Here is a 20,513-nt window from a genome sequence, read left to right as displayed (position 1 = left end):
AAAGAGTTTATATACAAGCGTTGTCATTTTGTCTGCGCTCTTATGATGAAAAATTACTGTAATCTTGAACACTTGGAACAGAGTGGCCCTAATAAAGCTTTAAATAAAAAAAAAATCAAAGTTCTATAAAGGTGTGCGATATTATCTGCCAGCATACCATGGTATAAAAGCGAAATAATAATCATAGAATATAATTATGACAAAACGCATAGTAGACTTGGAAAAACAACTACCGGATGTGTTTATGATTCAATAAACTAACATTTAGATCTCCTGCGGGCACTTCCTTGTCTATATATATAGATATACTTTCCCATTTCAATAAATTTCCAAGAGTCGTTCAGCAGAATGTCAATATGCAATGAAATAATAATTTATTGACATGTTGTCAATTAAAATAAGGAATTTTGACATTGATGTAGTGCTGCCTTTTGTGAGTTGTAATGGAAAATTTGACAACGGGTGTCAATATAGTGATATGTTGCATTCTTAACAAACATTGATATATTATACCTATTGAATTGTTTATTTTGTCACATTTCTACATATTTCGTACTCAATACGGTTAAATTACTTGTTAGGAAAACGTTTGATCAGTTTTTACGCAAATAACTGACAACTTTCACACTCTGAGAATGAGAGCTGCAGGACAGATTCCACACTTAATGAGAGTTGCAGGACATGGTGTAAAATCGTTATGAATATTAGAGGTACTACATTAGGGCTGAACGCACTATGTTCAAGCTAGCTGAACTAAGAAACCGCTGAATTCATGAATATAATATGAATGAGATAAGCTTATATTTTTTTTGCGTCCCTTTGAACAATGACTTTTTTTTCAGAAAATCAAAACATGTTTAAGTATGTATACATTAAAAGAGAATAATTCATTTTCATTTATCTTGATAGATGCTTCAGAAATTTTGCTTTCTCATCAAACATACATTTTTATTCACTTGACATTTATTTGTATTCGTTCCGAATCTTTAATCTGTTTCGTTTAGCAACGATTAATCAATCAATTCTAATAAGACACAAATAAGAAACGGCCGAGTATATCTCCTTGATGTACATCTTGGCATAAAGAAGTGACAGGATTGTGAATGGCGTCATTTAAGTATCAGTCTAATTAATTATAATCTGTCAAAGTTCAGCTTCTGTTTTCAATATGTAAATGATGGATAGCCATGTATGACTTTCATGAAGGATAACATGAGTGAATAATACTTCTTAATGAACAGTTGTCTTTGTCTATAAATGTGTATTGTTCTTCTCTATGAGTCACATCCGTGTCGGTAAACGTCTAAAACAGAAAAGTGGACGACAAAAAGTCTGTGAGACAAAGTCTGTAACAGATTAGTCTACGACAAAAGCCTGTAACAGATTAGTATAATACAAAAGCCTGTAACAGATTAGTAACATATTAGTGTACGACAAAAGCCTGTTGCAGATTAGTGTACGACAAATTCTGTAACATATTAGTGTACGACAAAGCCTGTAACAGAGTAGTGTACGACAAAGTCTGTAACAGATTAGTGTACGACAAAGCCTGTAACAGAGTAGTGTACGACAAAGTCTGTAACAGATAAGTGTACGACAAAAGCTTGTATTAGATTAGTGTTCGACAAAAGTTTGTAACAGATTAGTGTACGACAAAAGTCTTTAACAGAATAGTGTTCGACAAAGTCTGTAACAGATTAGTGTACGACAAAGCCTGTAACAGATTAGTGTACGACAAACGTCTGTAACAGATTAGTGTCCGACAAAAGTCTGTAACAGATTAGTGAACGATAAATTAATGTCTAAAACAAAATTAGGGTATAGTAAAAGTCTAAAACAAATACGTGTACTACAAAAAAGTTTAAAACAGATAAGTGTATGGCAAAATTATGGCCAATTATGAACCAGATTAGTGTACAAGAAAAGTTAAAAATGGTGTAAGGCAAAATTGTAATTTTTATAATTTTTAACTCTTAAGCTCTTTTTTTTCATATAAAAAAACGCAAAACCTTTCTGAAACTTCAGTTTATGACAAAAATTTCTTTGTCACAAAACTGTACAGAAAGCATTTAGCGTTTGAAATACCAGAATTTTCCAGGATTGGGTCCCCCTAGACTAGCCACTAAACTGGTATTAAAGAATTTGTCACAAAATTTCATTTTTTGTTGTATCTTTTTTTTTTATTTTATGTAATAGTGACAAATGCCATGCCAAATGTCTATTTTAGAGATTTTCTCAGACAAACTGATTGTACTATTACCATATTATTATGATATTGGACATAGGATATAGGCTGGCTATATTCACAATTTTACAAATGAAAATTTTGGAAAATGATATATCATAGTCTAGGAGCTATTCTAGGGCCTCCTCCCATAATCTCCCCCACCATGCCCCTCTCCCCCAACATTTAAAAAACACTCCTATACCATGGCACACACACACACACACACACACACACACTCACGGACGCACGCACGTACGAACGGACTGGAAAAATTCTAGCAAAAGAATGTCTGGACTGTCGTTCTGATTGTCATTTTATTATCATATATAAAACCGCGATAAATTATTACGACATTTTCATATTTAGTCTATATTTAACATGTATCGGGCATACTGATTGATTTTGATACTTATCGCACGTCACGTGACAATTCGGCCATTTCATTTTGACGGGTGATTACCGTTGGCTGTCATTATGACATAGTGAGAGTTGAGTTAGGTGTGCGCCTTGTCAACTTGTTTGTCGCCTGTACTTATCACTGTCACTTGCTCACCTAACCCTACCGCGAAATTGTCGCTGGCGGCCGTTTGTTGTCATGGTAACAGTTTCAAGTGACACCAACTACAAATTGAATAATTACTACCTTTCAGGAAGACTTTCTACGTTAAGATGCATCATTTTTCATATTCGTTTTGTTATTTAGCATCTTTCATACTGTTTTTTTAATGTCATGTATTAACCATGAATAAGTTCGTTATAAATTAATGAGTGGAAAAGCGGACCTGCGACAGTGCTGGGCAGCATGCATGCATAGATCACTGCAATATGGCCTCAATCTGTAAACTATGTACAGGGCCTTATCAGCGCAGATAATCATTTTCATCAAAACTGATTAATAGGTTTGTAATTTAGGAACATTATTTGAAAGCTCTGCACATCATATATTCAGACGGTTGCCAATTTAGATTCAACTGAGATAAAGTAGAAAGATGATTTTAATGATATAAAATGTATTAGTGATGGAAAATAAACGATGCATTCTCCTACTTTGTGTTGTATCATTTAAAACTTTCAGAGTTTTCTGTGCATTGTATACTAATAATAGTTTTAGAGGAGCATTTTCAATTTGACTGATACAGAAGAAAAGTTGTAACCTTTCATAAGCTCATGTTCGTTTTTTATTGTATCACTTGGAAGATACACTCGTCATATACATCAACTACAAAGAGATCGACGCTGTGTTGTACTACACACAGATGTTCCTGTATTTAAAGAAGGCATCTGCACCGCTGTGCTGTACTACACGCAGTATGCAGATGTTCCTGTATTTAAAGAAGGCATCTGCGCCGCTGTGCTGTACTACACGCAGCATGCAGATGTTCCTGTATTTTTATTGCACCGCTGTGCTAAATTACACGCAGAATTTCGTGTACATTGCGCCGCTGTACTGTATTACACGCAGATTTCGTGTATCTCTGTTGCGTTGCTGTCCTGTATTTCACCCAGATCCTCGTGTACATTGCGCCGCTGTACTGTATTACACGCATATTTTCGTGTATTACTATTGCACTACTGTACTGTATTACACGCAGATTTTTCGTGTATCTCTATTGCACTGCTGTACTGTATTACAACCAGATTTTCGTGTATCTTTATTGCGGCGCTGTCCAGTATGATTTTCGTGTATATAAGGCCGCTGTACTGTATTACACGCATATTTTCGTGTATCACTATTACACTGCTGTACTTTATTACACGCAGATTTTCGTGTTTATCTGTTGCGCCGCTGTACTGTACTACACCCAGATTTTCGTGTATATTAGGCCGCTGTACTGTATTACACGCAGATTTTCGCGTATCTCTATTGCACTGCTGTACTGTATTACAGCCAGATTTTCGTGTACCTTTATTGCGCCACTGTCCTGTATTACACGCAGATTTTCGTGTCTATAAGACCGCTGTACTGTATTACACGCATATTTTCGTGTATCATTATTGCACTACTGTACTGTATTACACGCAGATATTCCTGTATCTCTATTGCGCCGCTGTACTGTATTACACCCAGATTTTCGTGTATATTAGGCCGCTGTACTGTATTACACGCAGATTTTCGTGTATATTAGGCCGCTGTACTGTATTACACCCAGATTTTCGTGTATCTCTATTGCACTGCTGTACTGCATTACAGTGAGATTTTCGTGTATCTCTATTGCACTGCTGTACTTTATTACACCCAGATTTTCGTGTATATTAGGCCGATGTACTGTATTACACGCAGATTTTCGTGTATATTAGGCCGCTGTACTGTATTACACCCAGATTTTCGTGTATATTAGGCCGCTGTACTGTATTACACGCAGATTTTCGTGTATCTCTATTGCACTGCTCTACTTTATTACACACAGATTTTCGTGTATCTCTATTGCACTGCTGTACTTTATTACACCCAGATTTTCGTGTATATAAGGCCGCTGTACTGTATTACACGCAGACTTTCGTGTATCTCTATTGCACTGCTGTACTGTATTACAGTCAGATTTTCGTGTATCTTTATTGCGCCACTGTCCTGTATTACACCCAGATTTTCGTGTATATTAGGCCGCTGTACTGTATTACACCCAGATTTTCATGTATATTAGGCCGCTGTACTGTATTACAGGCAATAAGATATCCGGTCCACAAATAAGCAAGTTCTACATAACAGTGCTATTTAAATATATCAAATATTGATGCCTGGAAAGCTCATACAATTTTGGTATCATTTGAAAGTGTAGAGCATTAGTGCCAAGTGTATGTTATTTATTAACTCGGAATTTCGAGTTACTTAGTCGAGTTACGTATCTCGAAATGACTAGTTACTGAGTCGAAATTTCGAGTTAGTAACCCGAAATTTCGAGTTAATAAAAAAACACACCTGGCACTAATGCTCTTACGTAGTATTGTCTACTGAAAAAAAATTAAATTACATGACAAAAATATGTTATAAAAGGTTTTCTTTTTGCTTTTATACTTCAATAGAAATCCAGTTATATACCTTTTCGCAGTTAAATGTTATGGTCATCTTATTTACCAATTCTTGTTTAGCAGACAAAACTCTTAAAAAAAAAACAACCTGGGGTCACCAGGCATCGAAAGGTTATCTAATTGTGGATCGGATACCTTAATTGAGCAGATCTCATTGAGTTATGATGAGTTTTGTCTGCATGTTGACAATCCACCTTTAAAGATATGTAAATGAAGTTTATAGACATCTCTCCATCAAAAGCCTCGTTATCGGTTTGATTCATTGCTTAGATGAAACAATATAGTATTCACGTGTATCTTTGATCTGGCCATTACGTGCAATCAACATTAAATGGCGTTATACATCAAACTGAAATATCACTTTAAAAATCTCTCATTTTCCCCATGATGTATGTGCACTGACGTTCGTTTTTGCACCGTAAATTACAAAAATTAACATTTACTTTACAGATAGCAAGTTTCAAAAATAAACGAAGGCGCATTTCAACTTGTCACTGCTTTTTGTGCATGTTTGCTTTAGCCTGTTAAGAGTTTATGCAGTGTATTGATAGACTGTGAGCCGGGTGACAATATTGGCGGATAGCATACGATAACGATCACTATACTATGATTGATGTAACTCCGGGCAAACCTGTCAATCAGTTATATATCTAGAACATATAAATACGTTCTGTACACAGAGACCTATTAAACATATGTCGGCATGTAACAAATTATATTCAGATATAATTTTAATCTATTTGACAAGTTCTGCCCTAAAGTGTAGGAAACTTAAACCAAAATGTGTTAAAAAGTTAGATAGATTGACAATTTTGTTGAATATTTACATTTTTATATGTAGTATTTGCTCAAAGATAGACATTTAATCTAAGAGAATAATTATGCTGAAACCGATCTCCGAACTGTAATAACGAAATTCTAATACAATAATTCACTTGTTTTAAATTTCTTTCATTACACACTATTAAAACCATGCAGTCTGTAAAGAAAATTACGCATACAGCAAGGAGACGTTTACATTATTTAAATATCTGGAACCGTTTTATACAGGCAAGATGTCTCCATTGTAATGAATCGTATGATGACTGCACGACCCCAACAGTCCGGTGCTCAGCCTGTTTAGCATATAAATGTGTCTTCTGATAACAGCTGACGGAGACAACAAAATGTATGTGACAACATGCCTGTATCATGCAGATATGATTTACTAAATATACGCAATGTAGATGACATGTATTTCAGATAAAAGTATATTTAAGGAGTTTATTACTGCCTAACTTTCTGCAGAACAACATAATTCATAGACTGTGTGCTTCAGAACCTATTCATTTTGTACCACAGCAGGAGACAATGTGTCTTTTTTCATTCTTTTTCTTTATTGCATGTTTGATGAATAGCCGTTTTCAGACTTTGTATGCCTAATGCTACTTAGGAATTCTTTCAAGTTATCAAAAATTATATGTAGACATAGTACAAAACATACGCCTGTAACTGGAAAACATACGTCTGTAACTGGAAAACGAATGAAAAATAAGTCTTTGTTTCCTTAGATAAAATTTCTCAACTTACAACTTGTTTTTGTTTCACTTGTTAGTTTCAATCAGTGCAAACTTGTTCGATATGAAAGAATTTAGACAGGCCAGCACTCAATCTGTCAATCACCGAGGCTTATCAGACACCCTACCTACAGGCGGATTGATTTATTTGATCTCATATAATGTGCCGGTGCTTTTGATCTGTAGCACCGATATATAGTCAATGTCACATGGCCCAGAGCTGTGAGTTTACCTAACATATTTCTTGGGAGTTATTTCGTGATCGAGACATATCCCTATCAGTTATGTTGTGTAATCAGTTGGAAAAGAAACGACAGAACGTGTGTGAGTGTGAGATAATGTACAATTTATTATCGCATGTTTGGCCGGCTATCTGTGTACAGTTTAATCTTTTCAATTCGCCCTTTAGGTAGTATACATTAACAACATTGAATGACATAAAGCAGTCAAGACGGGAAGCATATCATCATGATAGATTGAAACCATACCGAAGCCTTTGGCCTTTTGCCAAAGCAATTACAGTCTTTATTTCTCATTGGTAGAGGCGCCGGGGATCGTTATCAATCATCAAACTCATTAATTTCTTCTGACAGTTAGGCGGAGTCCACAGTTCACGAAGAAGAAGTGACAGCCGATACTGAACAAGTATTGGCTGGCGAGGTGTATGTTTTATCAGGTTATAGATTTCATGTAGTTCATACCAGACATTGTGTGCGGATCTCACTGGGCGGTATGAGTTTGTTATACAGATAAATGAGTGTTGTTAAGCTGCAGAAATGATTGACAGTCAACTACTAGACTGTTGAATTCAGTGTAAGCTGAAGTGTCTCTCGCGATAGCAGTCCTATACAGCTGGATAACGAACTAATTCAACAATATGTTTATATACAGTATCTGGATTTATACGTGAAAGGATATTATAATACCGGTGTGCCCATTTTTATGGATATTGTTGATAAATAATTATTTAGTGTGGATATTTGAACATAATTACAATGAACGAGTCGAAGAGTGAAAGTACACCAATTAATATGTCGAGTATTCTGTCACCAAGCGTGGCTCAGTACCTCCATCCGGATTACCTACAACCCCTTCCAACAACGGTAAGTGTTCTATAACTTCTCTGTAATCCACTTGATGGTTGTCTTTTCCCAGGTTAATATTGGTATTAAAGCGAGTTTAATCTTGGAAGCATATCCTGTTTATTTATTTCCAGTAGTTTCTTTATGCTCCCGATTCGGTTGAATATAGTATTACAGAATGGGGAAGTGAAAATAAGAAATTTCGATCAGTCTTGTTAATCATTAGTCTATGTTAGATTTTTCTCTTTAATACTTGTTTGCACCGCCCGACTCTTTTCACCATCTAATTGTATCTGTACAATCGATTTCCCGCTCATTATGGCATTTACAAGCCCAGAGATTCTGCTAATTTGTAAGTGAGTCCATGTTATATTGGTGATATTGATGGCAAGGCGTCAATACTATAATCATTTGAAGTGCTTCATTGATCGCAGGCTGCCTCTTTGTTTCTGAGACCAGTGCATGTCGTGCTTCTCAAAGCAGTGTATATCGTGTTTCTCCGAGAAGTGTATACAGTGTTATTTCATATAAATTACGCTTTCTCTGGACGCCATGTTTGACTAGCGCCGTAGACCACGAGATATTTTTTTTTTAATTTTTATTTTTCAAATTTTGTATCGTAGACTGATAATATGACAATCAGTTCTCTGAGAAAATCTCACTATTACATAAAATAAAAGAAAAAATACTGAAGTTGAATATTTTGACAAATTCTTTATATCAGACTAGTGGCTAGACTAGCCATGACACTCCATCCTTCAAATAAAACATTAAAACTGTAAACATACTCCCAGTTACTCAGATTAAGTTTAATATTCGTATAGGTCTAGTGGGCCGGGTGTTTCGTTAAATTGATTGTTATTAATATGATTTGTATAACGTTTAACACATGTCACTACAATAAAATATTTATTACTCGAGTCCATGTAGAAATATTTTCAATACGTTTTATCGCCATAAAGAGAAATATAGTAGGTACTTTCTATAAAATCTCCAAATGCATAAAAACCGTCAAAAACGTAACAAAATTATTCTTTTTTTTATTTTTACAGTTGGATGCTAAGAAGAGTCCCTTAGCCCTGCTTGCGCAGACATGCAGTAGTATAGGGAAGGACCCAACTCCTTCAAAACCAATCATACCACCGCTTGAAAAGGAGAAAAAAGAATCAGAAAAATCCTCTGATAAAAACAACCCTGGGGATAGCAGAAAAAGTCCTAGTACTGACAGCGGGAATGAGTCTGGAAGAGAGTCTGCTAAAAAGGCCGGATATAAGCATGTTCCACCTAAAGAAATCCCACCACTGGTTCCGATCTCAAACTCGCCAAGTCGTAAATCTAGTCCAGCACCAGGAACTTCCTCGGAAAGAGCCTGTGAAACTACAACAGTAACAACCTCAGTGACACGACCCGTGTCCTCAACTGGTTCGAACAATGGTCATAATTCTAGTAGCACTAGGGCTACAAGTAGTACATCCAGTGAAAAGGAAAGGGATACTGAGCGTGAAAGAGGCGACAGAAATAGAGACAATTCTTCTGACGGTAAACCAAGCAGATCTAGTCCTGACCATTTCCAGTCTTCAACAAGCAAAATTCCTGCGCCTATCCACCCTGGATTAAACGGGTTTGGCGCTGGACTACCACACCCTGGTTTATCATTATATGGACATGCATTTTCCCTTGATCCAGCATCCGTGAGTTCAGCGTACGCGTCATCTCTCGCGGCGGCCCACTCTGGATATAGTGGACTTAGTGCTTCTGCAGCTGCAGCACTAGCTGCACAAAATGCTGCCCTCTCAAAAAGTGGACTAACCCCAGGACTATCTCCATACGTGTCATATGCTCGCGTGAGGACTCCTTCTGGTGCAACCACGCTTGTACCTGTGTGTAGAGACCCTTACTGTACAAACTGCCAGTTGACTATTCAGAACAGTCATGTTAGTTCCACTTGTACAGCCCCTGGTTGCTCACAATGTGCTCATGAGAAATCCTTACAAAGTTTGAGTGCATTAGGAATGACAGGTGCCTCTTCACTTTCCATGTTGCCACAGTTTTCAATGCAGAGTTCCCTTCCCTCGATACCATCAGGATTATCATCTTATCCAGGACTTACATCATCTTTATACGCTCACAGCTTTCTCGGTGGCGTTTCTGGACATAGTCCGGGCATGCCATATGTGTGTAACTGGGTTTCAGGTAATGACTATTGTGGTAAACGTTATTCAACATCGGAGGAATTGCTACAACATCTCCGCACGCATACATCTAGTTCGGACTCTGCGTCAACACTAGCGAGTTACGCGGCCCTAGGTCTACCACCACCGCTCGGCTTGAGTGGGTACCCTCATGGGCCGCTACCGGCACACGGAGGATTGAGTCCAAATTCTCTCCGACGGGCATATCCAACGATACCGAGTCCGTTGAGCAGTGTTTTAAGCGGAAGTCGATATCATCCATACAAGTCAGCACTTCCTAGTGCTCCAACAGCCCTTCAACCTGGCCAACCTCTCTCATCCCTAGGACCTTATTATTCTCCATATTCCTTATATGGTCAAAGGGTTGGCGCGGCTGCTGTCCCATGACTAGATCCGTTCAGACACTGATAGACAGCGAATGGACTATTAAAGGTGTACAACAACAGTGCTAAAGTCTTGTATAGACTCTAATCTCAAAGGTGACACTTCTAGCAGTTATTTGCGCAATTTTGAAACTAATAAATACACTTTAATTGAAACGACGGATTGGTTCGGTGATTTCAAAACTTGTTTGTGAAAGTGTTTGGAAATTCACTCAAATTTGCCATAAATGTTCCTTACTGCTTTTCCTTTAATTTTCTTTAATACACATCTATACGGAAGGATTATAAGAAATACAGTTTTCTTTAAAAATATGTATCAGAATGATATTTGCTTTAAACTGTCATCAAGTTTATTAATTTTCATATTGCAGCCATACGATTTATCTGAAAAAGTATATAATTTCAACAAATGTTATACAAATGTATTTTGTTTTTATTTTTTCCAGTTTTACTGCGTTTAAATTGTTCACTACATGTAACAATTGGTAGTTATATTTTCTGTTGATGTGTTGATTATTTATTAAAAGGTAAATTATATTTTGATTTTATTTTTTGGGGGATATACCTTGTTCTGGTTACATGTATAAAAGATAAAGCGGGTAAATATCATTTGGATAGGTCATCTTGATTTGTCAGCAGCAGCATTTCAAAAAGAATATACTGCGAATAATAGGAATACAGTTATATTTTAATACATACTTTACCCCACAGTCGAGAATAAAGTAGTTATCCTGTTAATGATGCGTCATTACAGACTGCTTTCCGTTTATAAATATTTAGCATATTGAGTTCTAATTGTTTGAAATAAAGAAATGTATCTTCAGATAATGACTTAAAAATGACCTGAGCTTTTAAATAACTTCTAGATCTTTAATGAGGTCGAAGAGTGAATAAAATCTATAAGATCCTTCTGAACAAACCAAAATAATAAACACGGTTTGATTGACTGTTCGTGCGAGGTTATGAGATGTGACACATTTCAGACGCCCGATCCCCCTTCCCACCAACACCGGCATAAGCGGAATTCTATTTTCGTAAAATAGAGAATGTACTCCAAGGTCCCAAGCCATGTTTCGATTTTAGAATTTATTTATAAATAATGTTATTGCAGTCTCAATTTAGCAATAAAGATTTGTATCAAACAGGTGGATTTCAACGTTGAAAACCTTCAAGATTTTTTTTTAAATATGAAAATAATCTGATGGTAAAGTTAATGATAAAAACAAGTTATCACTATGTTTATAGGTGTTGTCGAGTTACTTGCATTTTCGGATGGACATTTTGGCCGAAAAATTTTGTACGGGTGACAGACTACACTGGAACCTCACAAACTGTAATTATGTAATGTCGTGATGTAAAATCCTGCACTAGTCAATTTGCATGAACAACGCATACACTCAAGCAATTTTAAATCATGGTAACTAATTATTAATGTCAACATAAATTTGTTAGGTATAAATTAATGTCGAAATATTTTTGTTGGTTTATATCAAATACAAAACCGTTTAAAAGCTAATGTTTATCAAATATCTTTACAATGAAAGCGTCGCCACTAGCCTGCCGACGGAAAGATCGGGTTTTAAAATACATTTATCTGTCAAAACTTTAACATTTATTAACAAATAATTAAAATATGGATGTTATCCATTATAGGAAAAAGTCAAAACTGACATTAAGTAAGCGAGATAATCAAATTACTCGCAAAAAAATAAAACAAAGAGGGATATTGCAGGAAAAATGTAGCGTTCCAAAACATTAAGAACGCCACTACGCAAAAACAGACCGCCATATAAATATAAGTAAAGCAGGATAGTTTATGTGCAAATCGCATGTTTGAAACGAAGGATGATCCTGTATAATTTCTAAACATATCAGCGGCCATTGAGCGAGGGTATCAAGTAGCGTGATCCCTGTGACAGATACCCTTCATATTGAGATGTGTAAACCCCGTATCATATCCGTATCGTACTTGTTCTGTAACTTGATACTGCTTTGTAGGGCAAATATCACATTATCTACACAGTTTTAATTTTTCAAATGTTTTGCATCATGCATGGTTAATATATAATAAATAATTCAAAATCGTCGAGACAGGATGATGTATGGTTATTGCGATGGCATATCTGATTTTATTCGTGTATGTGAATATTTTATACCTGACTACTAGGTATGATAACATTCCAATTTAGACCGCCTCTACCCCATACCTTGTGCTATCATGAAATACATTTATAATAATGTTATTTATACATTGATAGTGTGCTGTTTATGTATGTCCTTTATATATTTTTGGTATGTTATTCTGTACAGTATTCACGAAGGCGGAGGGATATAGTTTTTGGCGTTGTCCGTTCCTCCGTCCGAAACCATGTCTATGACATGGTGTGGAGTATTTAAATAAAACATGGTAGAAATGTTAACTGCAGTAGGGAAATGCCATCCTGCAAGTTTCTGTTTGATTTACTGAGTAAGACGAGAGTTATAGCCCCTTGTACATACATTATATAGTGTTTATTCCATTTTCTGTCCGTCCAGAAGCATATCTAATACATTGATGGAAAGATTCGATAAAACTTGGTAAAGATAATAACTGCTATAGGACAATGTGGCCCTGTAAGATTCATACAGATTGGTTGCGGAAAACAAGATTTATGACCCTTGTTCTAAGATATAATATACATAAATTGTCCATTTTCTGTCCGTCCGGAGTCACATCTCCGACATGGTTGTGTGGATATCAATAAAACATGGTAGAAATGTGAACTGCTTTAGGGCAATACGACCCTGCAAGTTTCATTTAGATTGTGATTTATGACCTTTTGCAATTATTTATATATAGTACATATATAGTGTTTCTATTCATTTTTTGTCCGTCAAAAGTCATATCTCAGAACTTGTTTGTAGGGTTTCAATAGAACATGGCAGAAATGATAACTGCAATAAAAATGCGGCCTGCAAGTTTTAGTTTGATTGCTTGAGGAATAAAAGATTCATGGCCCTTTGTACTTAATATATACTTATAGTACATAAATTGTCCATTTTGTGTCCGTCCGGAGTCATACCTCATTCATGGTTAGTGTTAAATGCTTCAGGGAAATGCTTCCCTGCAAGTTTCAGACATATTGCTTGAGGAAAAAAAAAGATGTATGGCTCTTTGTACTTATATATTTTACATTGATGGTGCTTTTATTCCATTTCCTGACTTCCGAAGTCATATTTCAGACATGGTTTGAAGTATTTCAATAAAATACCGGAATAATTGTAAGTTTTTTGTAAGTTCTTTGTACTTGTATCATGCTCACTATATAGGCCATTACTTTGCAAATTTAATGCCATTTTAAGATCCATTTTGCTATTGGATATTGTGACCAAGTTTAGTACATACATAGCCTTCTTGGAAACTGTTATGTGGTATGTGTTTTGGTCACTGGGGTCAAGGTCCTTGTTACTAAAAATAGAAGAAAATATTTCTGCTGAATAACTTCACTAAGGAATAGGCTTGGAATTTAGGAAGCTTGCATGGAGATTATGGTTTTAGATATATTTTGGGTCGTTTAGGTCAAGGTCAAGAACATTGTTATTAAAACTAGAAAAGTGGTTTTCTCACGATAACTTCAATTAGGAATGAGGTAAGCAGGCCAAACCTGGTAAACAGGTAGCTTTAATTGAGACCAATTTTTCATTTTAGGTAGCTTAGGTCAAGGTCGTTGTTACTAAATATAGCAAAATGGTTTTCACCCAATAATGTAGAATGAGTAGCTTTCAAAAAGACTAAAATTCAATTGCATTTCAGTGCTTTGCGCAGGCGGAGAATGATTCTTAAACCTTTACCATTTGGCGGGGGATATCAATTGTTGAAACTTGGAACTTGATTATTCCTTTATAGACAAGTCTCTCAAGTACTCTACAACAAGAGGAACTTTACAAAGGAGAACAGTAAAGACAGTTTTGAAGTTTTACTGCTCACTGTGAAGTTTCACTGTAGTGACACATTACGGAACATTGTTTGAAGTATTAGGTTACACAGAAACAGCCAAATGGTACTCACCAGTCATATGCGAACAAAACCAATGAAAAAGTACGGAACATTGTTTAAAGTATTAAGTTACATAGAAACAACCAAATGGTACTAGCAAAGTCATATGCAAACAAAACCAATGAAAAAATAGGTGAAAAGCATTAAAATGTTCTGAAATACAGTCAAACCTGTGCTAAAGACCACATCATATTTTAGACCACTAAACCTGCTTACAGAGGCCACTACTATGAAACCTGGTTACAGAGACCACTACTATAAAACCTGCTTACAGAGGTCACTGCTATAAACCTGCTTATGAATGCCACTACTATAAAACCTGCTTACAATGGCCATTACTATAAAACCTGCTTATAAAGGCCACTACTGTAAAACCTGCTTACAATGGCCATTACTATAAAACCTGCTTATAAAGGCCACTACTGTAAAACCTGCTTACAATTGCCTCAACTATAAAACCTGCTTACAATGGCCTCAACTTTAAAACCTGCTTAGAATGGCCACTACTATAAAAACCTGCTTACAATGGCCATTACTATAAAACCTGCTTATAAAGGCCACTACTATAAAACCTGCTTACAATGGCCACTACAATAAAACCTGCTTACAGAGGCCACTACTATAAAACCTACTTACAAAGGCCATTACTATAAAACCTGCTTATAAAGGTCACTACTATAAAACCTGCTTACAATTGCCACTACTATAAAACCTGCTTACAATGGCCACTACAATAAAACCTGCTTACAGAGGCCACTACTATTAAACCTACTTACAAAGGCCATTACTATAAAACCTGCTCATAAAGGTCACTACTATTAAACCTGTTTACAATGGCCACTACTATAAAACCTGCTTACAAAGGCCACTACTATAAAATCTACTATAAAACCTGCTTACAAAGGCCACTACTATGAAACCTGCTTACAAAGGTCATTACTATAAAACCGGATTACAATGGCCACTTCTATAAAACCTGTTTACAATGGCCATTACTATAAAACCTGCTTATAAAGGCCACTACTATAAAACCTGCTTACAATGGCCACTGCTATAAAACCTGTTTACAGAGGCCAGTGATATAAAACCTGCTTACAAAGGTCACTATTTTGTCTTCACGTTAACCATAAATAATGTAAGTTTAACTATGCTTAGACTATAAACAAAGACCACTGTTCCATTTACAGACAGTTTTGATTGTACTAAAATCTGCATTTGAATGTGGTAGGGGAACAAAGTAAGCGTTTGACCATCTATAAACATAATGGATAGCAGTCTGATTACAGGGCTGTAACACAGTTACATCACAACTTGTCTTAGGGCAACTCTAGTTCGTTTTTACATACACGGGTGTAGCTCATAGATAGACAAATAAAATTCTATTTTGTCGACCTGGCTCTATCTAGAATACATTGAAAATGGTTGACCGAGGTCGTAGATCGTAGATCAACCATCTGAAATGCGTTCAGAATTGGCTGAAATGGCTAGAAGATCGTTGACCCAGATCAACCAGTTGTCTATGTAATTAAGATGGTTGACAAAGGTCAACCAATTTCAATGATTTTTATATGGTTAAGCTACGATCTTCGACAGCTCGTCAGAATAGAATTTTTTTTGTTGATCTACGACCTACGAGCTATGCGCCAACTTCAACACACCTATATACCGAGCTGCGGTGGCCTAATGGAAAAGGTTACTGAAGAGAGACCGTTTGGTGAGCCGCCAGCTAGTTAAATAATGGTTACCGATTGCCTATCTGCCTGGTGCCGGGCTTTAAAAAATAGGAATCGGGAAGTAATGCTATTCAATGCATGTAGGTGTCTCATAAGCCAACTTGGCTGGCCCTTTCAGTAGGGCTGACACGTAAACAAACACTTACTTTACTTTTATAAATAAAAGACAGCTCTTTAGCGTAACTTCTAATGACGTGTTTATGCGTAATTATTTTGATACATATAAACATCATTTATTGCCCAGTTGCGTGAACTGGGCTTAATCCTGTCTTTGTGCACACGTGACATCATACCTCGCCGATTTGGCAACATTGTATACAAACCTTGTATTGACAGTTCAGAAATAGTGAATTTTGAAATGCATGACTGCAAAAAAGGAGAGTTGACATGACATTGAAATCGTTTGCTTTTTTATTTTAAGTTTGTTTTTTTGCGCATGGACTCAAAAATAAATACTGCTGTTTGATTTCTTACTTTCGGTTTGGTGTCAAAACTCAATATTCGGAGATGATAACCTTGATTCATTCCACCCTCGTTGCAAATTCAGTTTCTTTTGTGATCCGCCGTCGTTAGCATATTCATTATTATTTAGCAAATATAAAAATGGATGCGAAATGAGTATTAAAAAGATATAGGAAGATGGCTAGGCAGTCGACAATCGACTTCGCCGTTTATATAGGAAAAACCAATGTCGAGCTGGAATGTTCAGCTAGCTAAACATTCAGCTCGACATTCGTTTTTATACAGCGAAAACCAATGTCGACCTGGAATGTTTAGCCAGCTAGACATTCAGCTCGACATTCGCCATTTATTAAGGGAAATCGAATGTCGAGCTGGAATGTTCAGCCAGCTAGACATTCAGCTCGACATTCGTTTTTATATAGCGGAAACCAATGTCGTTCTGGAATGTTTAGCCAGCTAGACATACATCTCGACATTCGCCATTTGTACAGGGAAATCGAATGTTGAGCTGGAATGTTTAGCCAGCTAGTCGATCAGCTCGACATTCGTTTTCATATAGGGAAATCCAATTTCGAGCTGGAATGTTTAGCCAGCTAGACGTTCAGCTCGACATTCGCCATTTATATAGGGAAATCGAATGTTGAGCTGCAATGTTTAGCCAGTTAGACGTTCAGCTCGACATTCGTTTTTATATAGGGAATTCCAATTTCGAGCTGGAATGTTTAGCCAGCTAGACGTTCAGCTCGACATTCGCCATTTATATAGGGAAATCGAATGTTGAGCTGGAATGTTTATCCAGCTAGTCGTTCAGCTCGACATTCGTTTTTATATAGAGAAATCCAATTTCGAGCGGAATGTTTAGCCAGCTAGACGTTCAGCTCGACATTCGCCATTTATATGGGGAAATCGAATGTTGAGCTGGAATGTTTAGCCAGCTAGACGTTCAGCTCGACATTCGTTTTTATATAGGGAAAACGAACGTCGAGCTGGAATGTTTAGCCAGCTAAACATTCAGCTTGACATTCGTTTTTATAAAGCAAAACTCAATGTCGACCTGGACTGTTTAGCCAGCTACACATTCAGCTCGATATTCGCCATTTATATAGGGAAAACGAATGTCGAGCTGAATGTTGAGCTAGCTAAACATTTCAGTTCGACATTCGATTTCCCTATATAAATGGCGAATGTCGAGCTGTATGTCTAGCTGGCTACACATTCCAAGTCGACATTGGTTTTCGCTATATAAAAACGAATGTTGAGCTGAATGTGTAGCTGGCTGAACATTCCAGCTCGACATCGGTTTTTCCTATATAAACGGCGAATGTCGATTGTCTAGCCAACTTCCTACATATATAATATGTGAAATATATAACCTTTTCCTTAGGTAGGTGAGACTGCACATCGTTAGCCTGGATAACTGTGTTGAGTATGCCCTTTTCAGATAGTAAAGATGGTACTGTGTTGGCCCATATAATTGTGTTTTTGAGTATAGATGGGCATATAACGTAGCTTGAATAATTGTGCAGGGTGTAACCCTATGGTTTATTATTTGAAATGTCAGCATGGATAATTACCCAGATCACTTGATAGCTGACCGGATGATGACAAAAAGATTATTTTTTTCTTAACATAATTTGGATAATCGTGCAAAAAATCAACGTTTGCTTTAGTCGCCTTGATTTCGACAAGAGTGTGAATATTTTATAGCACAGCAAATATAATCATGAAAAAAAGTAAACGATTATGATATATTAATATTTGCACCAGTTATTACTGCCTACTTCCATATATCATTCTGGTTCGTTGAGATCTTTTAGAATCGTATGCACTGGTAATGGTTTTACTTGTTCTATACATGTTCTTTTAATGTTCAGGAATATATTCCTCGCAGGCGTTCTCCGTGTACATACATCATCACAAGTAGAAACGTTACAGAGGAAACATGTTTAATGGCTGATAAATCTTGAGAGCCTCTTCACAAACAAATTTACAAAATCTTTGATGTAATTTTCAAAATTGTAAATTGTCATTAAGAACGAAGTGAAATGATAAATTGACGCACTTTTAATTATCACCATAGAGGCTTCATGGGAGAGAAATGGAAATCTGGCGGAACGTTTGCACATGTTTGTTGCCGACTGCTAGAGATTCTAAACTGTGTAAACGTTAGCTTTTGACACCGTTTGAAGTTGGTTACCAAGTAGAAAACTTACATATTGTTTTTGCAGTCATATGCACTATTTACAGTAAGAAATGTGTCGAATAACTCCAATTTTTTATAACAAGTTGTTGTATACTGAGTGAATTATCACAAATTGATCAAGATAAATTGTACAGTATGATAGAAACCAGTTGTTCTGTCATGTATACATATGAGTTACCAATAATCAGCTATGGGCAGATTTCTGTTAATTCATGCAAAAATGGAAGGCAGGAAACTTGTACAGTTAGGTACGACTTGTACCACTTTTTTTTTGTAAATATCATTCTAATATGCTTTTCTCTGTTAAAAATTTCTTACGCTAGAATGACGTCACGTTAAGGTAGTTCTGCACGTTTGATAAACCGGAAGTGATTGCGTAACGTCATTTATCCGGAAAACGTAGAATAAAGTCTGGATTTGGCGTACGGAAATGAAAATCAGTTTATGAATTAATGGTAACCTGAGAGTAAGTTTATTACAATGGCACTGTTACTTTCTTTCTAAAGTTAAAATATGATATTAAAACATCTGACATGTTAGATCATTCAAAATAATGTCTTAAAATAAGCTTAAAATGTGCGGGTCACATAAATGATGGTCAAATATCTCAAAAATAAGCACATGGACTTATACATTTTATTTCACCAAAATATAGGCCAAATGTTTATTTACGACTGTGATAAGTTTAATTAAAATCTACATTATAGAAAAAAATTCTATTCACGAAAAAGTTATGAAAGCTGTGATTTTCCCATAGACTCCCATTATGAAAGATTGCGTGAGATCCGATTTTTTTTCAAATCAGTCTAGCAAAAAATCAAGCACATGACCCAATCTTTTTTATTTGCTGAATTTTCTAAGTATATTCCCAAGTTTTGAAAAATCAGTGTTTTATCAAATTCTACATTGTAGAAAATTTTTCGATCCAAACGTGCAGAACTACCTTAACGTGCGGTTACGGCAATGTATTTGTTGCGACAAAGGAAGAGCGCTACTATATTTTATCTACGGTTTTAGATTAAGGGCATATTAGAATCGAAAAAATTTAAAGCAAACCCGTGTTTTAACACTATTTATATATACACTCGGGCGGTATAACGTCGTACAAATAATTTCACTCGGGCTGCGCCCTCGGGGAATTATTACGCCCGACGTATAACCGTCCATCATGCATAAATAGTGTTAAAACACTCTTTTGCTATAAATTATTTCTTAAATACATGACCTGTATGTAGCCCACAAACACAGTTTAACATTTATTATTAAACAAAACTGTGCTGATACACGACAAAACTGTGTTTGTTGTATACACGCACGTTTACTCTACTTCTTTAAAATTAAGGCGTTTGTTTATGATGCTTGACACCACCTAAAAAGATTCCAACCATAAATATTTTAATTTTGAATTTTTGTTATTTATCTGTTTTGGGAGAAATACCATTTTATTATATAGATATTTTAAAACTGGTTAATTAGCAGCGGAACAGTGTTGTCATTCTACTGTACTGTATACAGCAATATGTGCATTCCAAATAGAACTGTTCGGTTACACCTGCAATACAATGGGAAAGTCAAATAGTGAACGTATTTATTCACAGGTTAATTTATATAA

The 20,513-nt window shown here is 36.0% G+C and overlaps 1 protein-coding gene across 1 annotated transcript; it reads left to right on the top strand.

Annotated features, from left to right (window-relative positions):
• The first annotated feature begins 7,509 nt into the window (after positions 1-7,509).
• On the top strand, positions 7,510-11,004 carry LOC123563996 (zinc finger protein Noc-like). The gene is made up of 2 exons (XM_045357235.2): positions 7,510-7,913; positions 8,945-11,004. The coding sequence occupies exons 1-2, from the start codon at positions 7,806-7,808 to the stop codon at positions 10,469-10,471; spliced, it is 1,635 nt and encodes a 544-aa protein (XP_045213170.2). The 5' UTR covers positions 7,510-7,805; the 3' UTR covers positions 10,472-11,004.
• The last annotated feature ends 9,509 nt before the right edge of the window (positions 11,005-20,513 follow it).

The sequence above is a fragment of the Mercenaria mercenaria genome, chromosome 2 (assembly GCF_021730395.1).
Source record: "Mercenaria mercenaria strain notata chromosome 2, MADL_Memer_1, whole genome shotgun sequence".
NCBI classification, from domain to species: Eukaryota; Metazoa; Mollusca; class Bivalvia; order Venerida; family Veneridae; genus Mercenaria; species Mercenaria mercenaria.
Note: the sequence above shows the minus strand (reverse complement) of the source record. Positions and strands in the feature narration are given on the sequence as shown.

Excerpts from the sequence above, each read along its gene's own strand:
- LOC123563996 (XM_045357235.2), top strand. The coding sequence starts at position 7,806 with ATGAACGAGTCGAAGAGTGAAAGTACACCAATTAATATGTCGAGTATT. Across the intron at positions 7,914-8,944 it reads TACAACCCCTTCCAACAACG|TTGGATGCTAAGAAGAGTCC; the intron begins GTAAGTGTTCTA and ends TTATTTTTACAG.